This window comes from Lathamus discolor, chromosome 4 (assembly GCF_037157495.1).
Source record: "Lathamus discolor isolate bLatDis1 chromosome 4, bLatDis1.hap1, whole genome shotgun sequence".
NCBI lineage: Eukaryota > Metazoa > Chordata > Aves > Psittaciformes > Psittacidae > Lathamus > Lathamus discolor.
Genome location: NC_088887.1, coordinates 37,286,235 through 37,300,062, shown reverse-complemented (window position 1 = coordinate 37,300,062; position 13,828 = coordinate 37,286,235). Strand labels below are relative to the sequence as shown.

General features: G+C 40.3%; 1 protein-coding gene across 7 annotated transcripts in view; it reads right to left on the bottom strand.

The window, feature by feature from the left end:
- Positions 1-13,828, bottom strand: part of EFHC2 (EF-hand domain containing 2) — a 57,160-nt gene that overhangs the window by 23,247 nt on the left and 20,085 nt on the right. For 6 of the 7 annotated variants that reach the window (XM_065677095.1, XM_065677091.1, XM_065677090.1 and 3 more), the window contains 4 exons: positions 13,064-13,287; positions 10,020-10,271; positions 8,416-8,526; positions 7,940-8,078 (listed from right to left, as the gene is read on the bottom strand). In XM_065677095.1, the coding sequence (XP_065533167.1) occupies positions 7,940-8,078; positions 8,416-8,526; positions 10,020-10,271; positions 13,064-13,287 (726 nt within the window). The remainder of the gene's footprint in view (positions 1-7,939; positions 8,079-8,415; positions 8,527-10,019; positions 10,272-13,063; positions 13,288-13,828) is intronic. The other variant, XM_065677096.1, reaches the window with a different exon arrangement.

Here is a 13,828-nt window from a genome sequence, read left to right as displayed (position 1 = left end):
TTCCATTTTATCCTTTGAGACAACATAATTAAGTAAATATTTGGTTTATGAGTTTCCTGCCCTCTCCTTTTTGCCAGAGGAAAATAAATGCCTCAATAAATAAAATTTTGTTCGTTATTTAAATCATACACATGTAAGAATAATTTCGTACATTGAAGGCAATAGCTTCATTCCACATGTCACTTTATCCACAGTTTCAGAAGCTTGGTTTTTCCTCATTTTCCTCAGTCTCACATCTTTCTGAGCAGTGATCAATAGTCCCAGCTGTCCCAGATACACATCAGGAGCTCTCTTGACTCGGCAGAGACATGTCTGGTCAGGGACCTTCACTCACTTCCCATCTGGGTTTCTCCCAAAAGCCCTGCTACCCTATGGTCCCTCCTTACTCCTCTCTTGGTGAAAAAATTATGGTCCCATCTGGCCCCTTGTTACTTCCCTGCACTGCTCTTTTACTGCCACACAGCTTCAAGCTGCCAGTGGGGTTCATATAAAACTTCAACAGAGTAATACAGTCTGCTGGTTAAATAAGGTTAACGGAAAAGGTGAGAGGAAAAAAGTAACTTGCATATGGCGTAAAGTAAATAGGCAGACCTGAGTCAGATGGAAACATAAATCATAGGAATACAGGATAATTCAGACTGGCCAGGACCTTGGGAGGTCTCTTGTCCTGACCCTCCTGAATTTGCACTGGATGATCCATGTATTGCCTGTCCTGGCAGACCCAAAAGAGGCACAGTACCTTGATGAGGTCTAACGAGCACTGAGAGGAGGGCAATAATCACTGCCTTGATTTTTGGGTAGCCCAGGCTGTGGCTGGCCCTCTTTCCTATGTTCCCAAGCCCAGCTCATTGCCCCCAACAACCTGTAACAATATGGGTGCAATCAGTAGGTCAGAGCCATCCAGTGATGCATGGAGAAGCATCACCTCCACACCCAGGTGGGTTGGAGATGATGCCCTGAAGAAGGGAAAGCTGGCTGGGCTAGCAAGTGAAAGACAAGTACAATGAGGCAAACTGAAAGAAGAGTGATCACAAACCACAGCCCAGGAGGCAAAGAGTGATATAAGTGACCAGGGTATAAAAGTGAGTCCCGTGAAATACAGGGATTTTCTTTAAAACTTTACTTTTCTACCCAGAACTGAAGAGAGTTGAATAACCTAAACTTGTAGCATAGGTTTCAGAGCAAATAGAGGAGAATGACAAAACTGCTGTCACTCGGAATGTTTTCTAAACTGGTATGTGAATGAAATGTTTTAAACGTGGCTGTACCAGATGATCAAAGTCACATACTCTCTTAAAATCTTGACTAATAGCAGTGTGTTGTTGAAAAATAAGTTGAAAAGCGGTATGTAAGTTGAAAAATATTGAAAGCATTCAGATGCCAGAGTTTTCCCCCTACTCGAAAACACAGTGAGACCTTTGGCGTTTACCTCTTAAACAAATGGTCTAACTTGAAGAGCTAATGCCTTCACCCGAATCAGTCGAAAAGGGGGTTGGCAACACCATGCCAACATTTTTCTCCTTATAAATCACATGTGCCCTTTCTGTGATCCAGAAGCAGATGGTATATAAAGTCCATTTCTAAGTTTTCAAAGCAACCCTCACCGCGGAAGAGTGTGTGTATGCAATACACTACTTCCAAACACCGCCAGGTGAGAAAACCTCCTCTCGGGGCATTTTCCATGTGCCCCATTATGCAAATGACAGAGCCGACTCTTGTCACAGCAAACACGGAGGCCTCAAACGGACTGCGCCGGGTCGCTGCGCGCCGCTAACGCGAGTGTCCCGCCGCCGCGCGGGCCGGCTCCCGCGCTACCACAGCGACACCTAGTGGTCACGCAGCAGGACCGTCCCGCGCGGCTCCCCCGCGGCGCTCGGGTCCGGAAGCCGGGTTCGTCTCATCCGCATCTTGATGCTTTTCATAAACCTTGAGGTTGAAGTTTTGACTATGCAATACGTTATCTGAGGAGGAGGACTTGGGGAGGTTGACCGACGAGAAGCTCAATGTGATCTGGGCTGCATCAAAACGAGGGTGACCAACAGATAGAAGGACATGATTCTGCCCCTCTACTCTTGCTGAGAGCTCTCTACTCTGAGACCCCACCTGGAGTACTGCGTTCATCTCTGAGCCCCCAACATAAGAGGGACATGGACCTTATCAAGTGAGTCCAGAGGAGGCCATGAAGATGACCAGAGGGCTGGAGCACCTCTCCTATAGAGAGAGAGAGCTGGGCTTGGTCAGCCTTGAGAAGAGAAGGTTCTAGAGCAGCCTTTCAAGTACCTGAAGGGGGCCTGCAAGAAATCTGGAGAAGGACCTTTTACACGAGCAGGCAGGGATAGGACAAGAGTAATCTTAAATTAGATATAAGGAGAAAGCTCTTTATTGTGAGGGTGGTTGAAGCACTGCAACAGGCTTCCCAGAGATGCTGTGGCTGCCCCATCCCTGACAGTGTTCAAGGCCAGGTTGGATGGGGCTTTGAGCAACCTGGTCTAGTGGAAGGTGTCCCTGCCCATGACGGGGCCATTTAAGGTCCAACTTTCTGGACCTTAAATTTGGAAGGTGATCTTTAAGGTCCCTTCCAACACAAACCATTCTATGATTCTGTGATTAACCTCCACTAATATGTTCTCCCTCACAGTCCAGAGGTTTGGAACAGCACTTTTTAGCAGAAATGAACCTTTTCTCTTTGTGCAGTTGCAAACAATTCACGTCCTGCCAAAAGAGTTTGGGAAGCTGGAACATTCAGTCAAGCTGATAAAAGACAAGCTAATGAGTTTACATGCAGGTCACAGCATATCCACATTAACATTCATTAAGAAACACTAAAGCAATTCCCTTTGTATGCACTTCAGCACATGTGGATGAAAATTAGATTTACAAGCTAAAAGGAAACTACATATTAAAAGGAATATTGTGTTAGCACCTGACAGAATGTTGAATCCCTCACAACCCCAGCTTGGAGTAAACAAAGTCCAAAGAAAAGTTCAGCACTTGGTTCCCATCCCATCCGAGGTAAAATGACCTTGCTTCATTCAGATTCACTGAAGAGAACAACAAAAAACATGTATGTGCTACCTACAGCTTTCAGGATTTAAGAGGATTATGTATTCAGACTCTCTCCTGTGAATGATGAAATTCAGGAAGAAAATGCCATGGAGAAATACAGTTTACAAAACTAGTTAAAAACTCATTTCTGCAACTTCTGAATGGCCAGCAAGATGAGGCAGCTTATATATGTCTATATATAGAGAGAGTTATATATATACTATATAGAGATATATATAGTATATACAGCCATACCTCGGCTCAAAATGCGTTTCAGCTTTGCTCTGCTACACACCATTAGGGTGGAATCAGACAGACAACTTACATTTACACATAAAATACACTCCTCTCAAGGGTATCACTGTTTCTTGAGAAAATTACCTCTATCCAGTCTGGAAAAGGAATCAGTGCTCTCTTCTTCCAAGCTATAACATTTTCAGTGTGAATGTACGGTGGATAGAGGGTTAAGTTGAAAGTCTGGGATTACAAGTTTCTACTTCTGGAAAGAATAGCACAGGTAATTTCCCCATGGACAGTTTCACCCCTTGTTACTGCACTGACTGATGCCCAGCAGGTGATGGGCTGGCACCAGGGGGTTTATTTCACTTAGTACATCAAATGATTACCACATACTAGTAACTTTTTCTCACGAGTGAAACTTGAACAAGCAATGGGAACAGCAAGAAACAAAACAGCTCCAGCCACATCTTTAGCATATAAACAATCTCAAGATAGCATAGTCAGGCTGGATGAGGCTTTGAGCAAGCTGGTCCAGTGGAAGGTGTCCCTGCCCACAGCAGGGGGTTGGAACTAGCTGATCTTTAAGGTCCCTTCCAACCCAAACCATTCTATGATCCTGTGATAGCCTCCTCAGGAAAAAAAATTAAATTCCTCAAGAAGAAATTTTCTTCCACATAGACAACATTAAACCAGTTTAAATGAGCTTGGCTGCTTTCGATTTCAGTATACACTGTAAGATTTTGGTACACACTGTAAGATTACCTTCTGCTCTCAATGAAGGAACTGTAGGAAAACCCTCAAATGTTAAATGAAACCATGCTTCAAGGAAGAGTCAAGTGCTACATAGTTTGGATTGAAGTAATAACCATACTGAGTATCAGTAAACAGCAAACAGGAAAGAAATTCTGCCTTCAGAGGAAAAGGACCAGCACCTTTGAGCATTACAGCCAAGAACAGGAGAGAAAAATCCCACTAGCCTTAGGCAATACGAGAGGTGGTGATACCCCTGGAGGGATGACATTGTTAACATGATGTTCTCTACACATAAGAGGACATGTATAACAAACAGCTGAGATGTGTTTTTTGTGAGACTGTGTTTCACAGATTAGGTAAGAAGTAAAAAAAGATGGCAATACCACCATCTTCATAACTTATACATTCAAGATTAAAGAAAATCCAGTGCTCACAGAAGAGTCTTACTTCAGGATTATTCCAGTTACCTGAGGAAAAAAGGCATCTGTAAATGCACAAGTATATTTAGAAGCTGCTGCTCAGTCTCCTACACATGGACCAGAGAGGTTAGACGCCAGAGAGGCTCTGATCTCAGACAAGCCTAGTGAAAATTGGCAGCAGGCTTTAATGCCCCCACTGAGGGAAAATGAAGAAGTCAGCTGTTATCCAGCAGCAGCTGCCTGGCCAAAAGCACACATGTACTGGCCAGCCGATCACCCCACACACTGCTCTGCCCAGGCAGCAAGTCAGGGAGGGAGCCTGAGAAATGAGGGGGTGGGATGCCGAGAAGAGCTGGGACAGGAGATGGACCGCAGGGCGCTGCGAAAAGGCATAACAGACAGGCCTGGAAAGTGCTGGGACATTGAATGAAAAGCAGAAGGAAACCAGATTTTACTTGTTTTGTTCCTTCAGGAACAATCCATCATTTAAGAAAGAGCACTTTATACTCAACTTTGTGCTAAGATACTGTATTGAGCAAGAAGAACAAGTATCAGCTTCCTCCACTGCACATCAGCCTCTTTCAGATGGGTGACCACAACACCTACATGGCTATAGAATACTGTTCTCCCCCTCTGAGGCTGCACTAGCAAGTCTGGACAGATAATATCACACATTAAGACATTTTCTCCTGCATTCATAGCACTGCTATATGATAGTAATGTCATTAGCTTCCTATTGAAGGGCATTAGCTATTGTTTACCCATGGAAAAACACTCCTTTGCTTTCTACAAACAGTATAAAGAGTAAAACAGGCACCAACATTGGAAATATATCAGATATCGTAATCATGCACTTCAAGGGAAATCTAAACTGCCCTTAATTCTCCTAAAGGGCAAATTCCTTCTGCAAGCAACTTATGCTGAAACTGCAGAGTCAAAAATAAATGTCAGCCTCTTTTAATGGCTTTGGCAGAAGAGCATAAACTGAAGGGGAGTAATGTGAAAACACAATAACAAACAGCTGGATTGATGCCATGAGGTGCTAAGCATTGTGCCTTGATGTAAGAACTAATTTATCCACTTGCTTACTCCTACTCAAGTAAATGGTCTCCCTGGACTCAAACTGCTTAACTGGATGGGAGCAGAATGCTGCGCACTTTGTGGGACTGAGCCCACTGACAGCACCTTGTATGTCCACCAGACACAAGAAAAATCTGTAACTCGCTAAGAATAAAAGGTGAACTCTCACCCCTTCTCTCTCAAAACCTGCTTTGAAGCCAAAAGCTACCCTGATTCTACTAGTTCCTTCTAGTCAAAAAGTCATACCTCCATTTTTTTTTAATTCTGATGGGGAAAGCAGGAAAGAGTCTCACAGAAAATCCTAAGAACGTCTTAGCTCTAAGAAAGTATGCATTTTCTGTGAACAAGACAGGCTGGATCAAGATGGGGCTTTTTTTCATGTTAGCCAGAGTCTCTGCCATCATGTATCCTTTAAAGATATGTGTAAAGCACTTCCCAGTTTCCCAAAGATCTCAGATAGAGCACATCTTTGCATGCTTCATGTTAAGGAGGCAGAGAAACTGGAGAGAGCATTGGGGTGGGGGGGGGGGGTGGGGGGGGTGGGGTGGGGGGGAGAGGGGAAGAGAGGAGGAAGATAAAAAACTATTATGGATATTAAAGAATGGACTATGGAGAAAGACTGAAAGGTTTCCCCCAGCAGCAAATGGCCCAGAAGGAGGTTAGAGTAGTAAGATGGTGTATTGGAATAGTGTTCTAGTATGTACAAGGTTGTTATAAAAAGATGATATTGAGCAGTTGCTCTCCATGTCCAATAAAGGTAAGACAAAATGTTACTCTCTCAGTTTACACAAACCAGCTTCAGAGTAGCTATTAAACAGCATTTCTAGCAATAAGGTTAGGACCAGATACCTCAGGCAGCAAAGAAATCACCTGTACTGAAGGATGCTGATAAAAGGCTATACAAACACCAGTCAGTGACAATCTGTGTACGTACACTATCCTGTCTCAGAACAATGGGAATGGACTAGATAACTTTTGAAAGTCCCTTCAAACCCAAACTATACTATGATTCTATGACTACATCACCTACTGTTGCAACTTTCTAGAATTCTGCACATCAGCAACTTCTGACTTCTCCTAACTTGCAAACCACCTAACTTGAGCATCCAGACACATAACCAGTAATTACTGAGCCGGCAGTATAGGAGGAGAGGAGACTTTGTGTTGTTGCATTGCTTGGCTAATACAGAATGGTCAGCTGCATTTCATTTATTGCCTGCTGTGAGAAATCTCCATTCACTGTTCCAGGATATTTTGCTCAGACAGAGATTATTGCTGCCAAACAGCGGCAGTGGTCTTGGCTGAAGAAATTCTCAGGGAAGAACTCCTTGTTTTGCGTCTCTGGAGTTAGACTCACTATTATTGTAGATAATACTACGGTTATTGAATATGGCTTCCTCACACACCAGCTAGAATAAGAAAATATTTATTTTGGTACAGGCATGCTGGGCTATTATTAAAAAAGTCCTAATGAGACGTTTTGCCAATTAAGAAATTTAGTGTTTGAATGGTAGTGCTACATCATTTAATTTCCCCAGTGCAGCCGCCAAGCTTTGATCCAAACACTACACTATCTGATCACAAGTCAAGCTGAAAGAAATAGTCTACTCATGTATTATGTTTCACAGTGTCAGAGAAAGGCTGTATTAGGATCCCTCCAACCATCTCTGAACAGACACACACTTAGCTATATTTATTGAATGAAAAACTGTCAGAAATTAACTAAGTTGTTTTTGCAGGAAGATGTCCATAATAAAACCTTTAGCAAGTCTGACTGGAGGGATTCAAAGACAGATAAATGAAAGTACCTACTCTGCTTTTCCATTATGGACGGAGTTGCTAAATGTTTCCAGAATTCAGTGCTGAACTTTCACATGATATTTCTCTAATGGTTCAGAATACAGAAAACTGTTTTGTAAAAAACAATAATGTGATAGAGTACTACTGTTGTGTCAGAAAATCTTATTATGTGAGGATTCTGACATCCATATAAAATGAAATAAAGCATAATGGGGAATAATTGAACTCATTTTACTTACCCACTCACTACATGCTCTTTACTATTTTCTGACTGCAAACACAGTGATTGGAATGGGATGGTGAAGGAGAGAACAAGAAATGGCAGTCTATCCATATGACTATTTTGTCATTCTAGTTTTAAAATAGAGGCAGTTGGGAACAGAACATGTACATTATGTGTTAGTTTTCAACAGAGTAATATAGAAGAAAGCCCTTCTGGATCACCTGCAAAATTACTGCTTTGCTGTTAACAGCCTGCAAGAGATTGTTATTGCTAAAGGTTTTAATGAACATGTTTTGTCAGTTATAAAATTCGAAGACAGCTCTGTCAAACTCTGAAGTATAAAAATGCTCATACGGAAAGGATAATTATCACTACTTACCGATTCCGTGCTTTGTCCTGTAATATTCTTTAGTGAATTCATCACAATCACAGAGAATTATCTTCCTTCCCCACACATTAATTACTGCCCCTATTTTCAGGTCACTGTCTTTGTAAAATTCCTGGTGCACAGCTCCTGTCTAATAAAAGAAGAACACTTGTACGGCAGCTCTATAAATCTCAGAATCCCACAACCTTCCTTAAAATCTAGGTCATTTAGTGTGTGTGATTTAAAATATAACCTTCACAGTCCATTTGAAAGTATTTTTCATTTAGCATGGGTCATGCTAAGCTACCTTACTTTTACAAACGTGGTATTTACATACAGTAAATCTGAGTAGTTTTCATTTGAGCTATTCTCCAGTGGCAACACAGTTTTACAAATAACTCTCTCTGTTGTAGACAGTAACAACTACAGAAATTACGAAAGCTACTATAAAGACATTCAACAGCTAGAGGCATTCAATAATAACTGACCTTACGATTGTCCAGAATATAACGGCCTTTGTTTCCTGCTAAATTCCCAAGAACATTGAGAACAGTGCGATCAGTGATTGTACCTGGCTGATACAGCCCCATGGGAGCATGCTGCAAGAAAAGAGACCAACTCTTCAGAAATACAGTTAACACTGAAGAAAGAGAAATCAATTACCTTAGAACTAGCAGGGTTTTTTACAGACTAACTGTAACTTTAGCATTTTCTTGGGAGACCTTTCGGTAATTTCTAAGTCAAATTTATACCACCAAACCTACTAGCCAGCATATATGTCAAACACCAGTACTGTATGCCAAAAGAAGCACCCAGAATCTTATTGTGTATCCAAGAGTAAAGTCTCCTTTTATCTTAGAAGCAAACAGAAAGCAGAAGGTAGCATACCCAAAGTAGCACATCAGTGTCAACATCTGCACTAAAAGCTATTATTTTGACTGGTCAATTACAAAAACATGCATAAGAACCACTCGGGGCTGGTCCTACTCTGCTAGCCACTGCACAAATACAGGAGATTCAAGTCAGCATGATTCTATTGGCAAAAATGTTAATATTTGTATTTCTATTAGGAGCTTCAAAATTGCAATAATAATTTAGCCCACTAATATCATTCTTTATACACAAACACCTACATATTTTTAGATTACTAACAAACTGCTGATGCAGGGTAACCAAAGTGGGTAACCAAACCACCTTCTCTGACATCCCATGCACTTCAATGGTAGAAGAGGTCTGTTTACACAGAGCCACTGCTAAATCAGGAGCTCGGAACAGTGGATGCACAAAGTGAGAAAAGTGCAGTATTCTGCTGTTAGGTTTTTACTACAAAATCTCTTGTACATCTATGGCATCACAAATAGATTGTCAATATTAGAAGGGAAGAAGGGAAAAGATCCCCAGTAGTGTACTCCAGCTGTGGGTTTAAGTTATTCCACCATCAGGATCTGTCTGGAGTGATACGGAAGTGTGTCCAGCTCGTTAATTTTATAATCATAACAGGTTACAGAGGACACAACCCTCTTGAAGATTTCTCTGAGATAAGCCTTCTCAAATAAGCACCTGATTAATGCCTGAAAAAGCTTATTCATGGATTCCTATTTAACCAGCTTTGCATAATGTCCCAACCCTAGGAACTTAATTTGCTACACAGAAGTAATGTTACGGAATACTAAAACTGTACTTTTCCAAAGGTTACAGATACCAGTCATGGATCAAATCTGAGTTCACCTAAGTTCTACATTAGTTTATCTATCAATATTAGTTAATCTCCTGGACTTCCATCACTGCAGAGCTTTATTAAAACATTAAACTTAATACACTAACATGAGAGAAAGGAAATCATAGGATATCTTTCTGCCTAAATTTTCTCTCCTTTTAATTTAAGCATGAGAAGTTTAAACTTTTTTTCTCATTGCTTATAGATCTGTCCTATGAATATATGTGTAAAACCTAATCACACAATTTTTATTAATACTCTAATGACACTTTCTAAATATCATTACAATCCTAATACAGGATTTTCAAAACAACGCATTTAATGTTTCTCAATCAGCTGAAGAACTTGAAATAAGTTGAAATTTTCATTCCTCACCTTTGGAAGCTTATCTCTTCTGAGGAAAAGTGGAACTGCATCCCGGCCTGAGTTTACTGGTACAATTTCTTTAATATCAATAGTATCATCAGACAAATAATAGTGCAGAACAAGTTCTCGTGGGTCATGAAACATGGATTCTGGGTCATCCCACACACAAAAAAAACGTAAAACATGTCCATCATGCTCTAGAAATTGTTTCAAAGTGTCAATGCGCTCATAAGGGCGAAATGGCGTCATACTATCCAGAATCTGCAGATAAAGGAGAAATTAAGATAAACTACTTTTTAATTATTTGCTCTTAAAAACAGGATTCCAAACTGCAGGGTATCAGCTAATCTTATAAGATGCTTTTAGGATTTTCAAATAATGCCACACAATTACATTTACACTATTTACGCCATTACCAAAGAACTATTTTCAGGGTTGCTGTGCCCTCAGAAAACAGATGAAAACACTTTTGGAGTGTTTTGATCCTTGCTTTTCTTGCAAGAACATCCTTCGGATCAGAGAATTGTTAATTTATTTCAAGAAATTATCCATGGTAATCCGATGACTACAACTACGAATGGCCTCACCTTCCCAATTTACTTCCTTGGAAATTATTTTTTATAAATCATCTGGCATAAAGAATTAATTATTTCTTTCCTGTTTGATGTCTTCCTTCTTGTAGCTTTAAGCCATAATTTATTAACTTTTGATTTATGTCATACAGTTGATGGTTGCTGGGTTCGTATGTTCTCCTCTCCATATATACCCAACAGTCTGAAAAGGAATAGGAAATCTCCAACTAAAGATCTATTCCAGCTGATGTGATCTATGACAAAGGTCATCTACAGTCATGGTTGCTGCAAAACCAGTAGCACTGCCTTAAACTGGATCCCAGGATGATGATTTGAATCTGAAGACTGCATTTACATACTGTTAGTTACAGCCACATAAAAATGGTGACATGAATAGGGTGTTTTTCCTAAGTCAAAATCCGTCACGTCCAAAATGGGTTAAAGGGGCAAGACAGTCCTAATCTACAAAATTCCTCAAAATTGCTTTGAAAGAAGAATGGTGACAGTGTAAGCTTAACTGCCTGAACAGAAAGAACTGTTGACTATGAGTAGTTTATATCACTGTCTAAATTTCTATTTATCCACTAATAGATCTTCTGGCCTTAAAACTCTGAGAGAGAAAATGCACTTTATTTCAGAACATCAAATCTTAAAATAAGGAGAGCAGAACCAAGTTCTGCCTGCCAATGTCCTTGCTGATCTGCAGTACTTGCCATTTCAGGCACCATCATGCTCATAGGCTCTAAGTCAGATATTTACCTTCCCAGCACCATCTTTCCTCCATCCTGACCTTTGAAAATGCAATGAGCAACCAAATACAGCCATAGAGCCAGATAACATCAACAGCCATGGGGTATCATCTCCAACAACACAGAAATAGGTACCTAAGGGATTTGCTACATTTTTCACTGGTCTCACTTTCTCATAGTATTCCTTACTTCCTTTCATACCTTCAGTTTCTGGCCATCTATTGGGAGTCTCGTACAAACCAATTTAACTCTGTTCAAAGCAGTCCGGAGCAATGTGCCCTCAATAAATAAAAAAATCACCTTCCACAAGTTAGTCACAGGAAACCGAGAGCATAAAGCAGCCAGAATAACTTTTCTGTAAATTTCTCAACAAGTAAGAATATTAAGACATAGATTTTAGTAATTCTTAGCCTTCTCTTATTTCTTAAACCTTTTTCTCCTCTCCATCCTCTTCAGGCACACACATGCACAACATGTGAATGTTTTGCTTGTTATTTTTACAAAAAAAAACCCCACAATCTAAGCAGGTTATGCAGTACCATATATAATCTTCACACAGCCTGCCAATATCAAGAGAACTCAGCATGTGTTAATACACACCTGTTACCTGCAAGATCTGAGTAAGGTAAAGCAACCTATGGCCAGCCTGAGTCACCCCTCTGCAGAACTAGATGTACTACAAATACTACTTTTAACTGGGAGACTGCAAAAAGGCTGAAAGAATGAATGAAGTGAAACCAACACATTGGCCTGAGGGTGCCTCAGAGACATGCAAATTGCTGTACACATCTCAGTCACAACGACCTTCCATTTTTGTTGCTGAGAGCTGCAGCACTTTTCTCAACAGGAGGATTAAGATGAATGGAACAGATTCATGGAGTATTTGTTGTTTTCAGTCTACTAGGCTGGATTTATCACAACCGGCTGTATATGGTGGGCCAACAGTCCTAACAGAGTCAGGTCAAGAGAAAATTACAGTGTCATCTGCACCCATTCTGATCAAGAAATACAGAACAAACTGTCACTATTCCTTACAGAAAACATCACTCCCACTACCATTCCCAGAGTAAAGACCACAAATCCTGCAGAAGGGAATCCATACAGCATCTAGGAGCTGCAAGTGAGATTTTTGGAGGTGTGTATGTATTCCCATATACTCATGAGAGAGGGAACTGCCTTCAAATAAAACCTCAAAACTCTTAAAACTGCAGAGTGCGGGGTTCTGTGTAACAGAAGAATTTGCTTTACATATGCAAAGAGCTCTTAATAACATGTGGGCTAGAGATGAAAGATGATTTATGAATAGACCAAGTGAGTCTGCAGGAAGACATGGGTATGCTTGAACCACAATTCCAATTAGATCTTCCTTTAAAAGTGTTTATTATCATTACATTAGGTCAAGCATAATCATAAGTAGAATATACCATAGGTCCCTTTCTTTTTTTTTTTCTTTTTCAGTTTAACACTGAGAGGTTTCTTTTATTTTTACCAGTTAATTTCGTTCTCTTTCAAAAGGCGTGTGAACACATCAGGAGAAACTCAGTACTATGTAAGTACAATGAGCCATAGAACAAAATTTTTTAAAGCAAGTTTTCTCTTGGGATTTACTAATGTCGAAATAGCTACTTTCTATTTGCTATTAGAGAAGTATTTTATATAATGCGTATTGCTAATAGCAATAGCAACGGCACTTCTATTAAATCAAGTTTTCACTGTTATTGCCTCCTCTGACCTTTTGCCTCTCTTGGGTGTACGGATCATCTGGACGACTTGCGGGAGGATTTAATCTAACTCCCATTTTCCTCAGGAAATTTTTTGTAAACTGGTCACAATCAGTGATCTTATACTTTCGGGCATAAAAGGTTACTTCTATGTTGATATTGAAATGATCTATAGTATAGAACTGATCTTCACAAGGAGGTGGAAGTGGAATCCGATGCCGTCGAACAATCGTTCCTGTAAAATAATAATTAAAAAATAAATACCTAAAATATAATAAATTCATAGAGTAAACATCTTTTGCTCTAAGGATCTTGCTAATTTTCTATGCCTGTACACTCTGCAGCGTGAGGAGAGCAATATGTCACTAAGGTGAGAGAAAAAAACTGCCCCACCAAGGAAAAAAGTGTGACCTATCAAGCATGGAGGCAGGTGCATCCAACTGAGCTTCCTTAAGAAGCACAATGAAAGTAGAGACAACTGAGGTGAGTTGGGCTGATTGCTGGGCTCTAGTAAAGAATCCTTCCCAAAAATACAGAGCCAGGAATTCATAACCCATAGTCTAACAGGAACACTAGCCAAAAGAGAAAGGAAAGGGATGCAGAAGAAGAAGAGAAAAAGAGAGACATTTTAACTTTGTTAAAATGAGCACATACTTAATTTTCTTATTGATAGTCTTTAAATGAAAGGACTGCTCTTCTGAGAGCATTGTATTTACATTTACCACATTAAAAGAGAAGAAACCTGCTATTGGTTTATCAGCTGAAAACTCACAAAC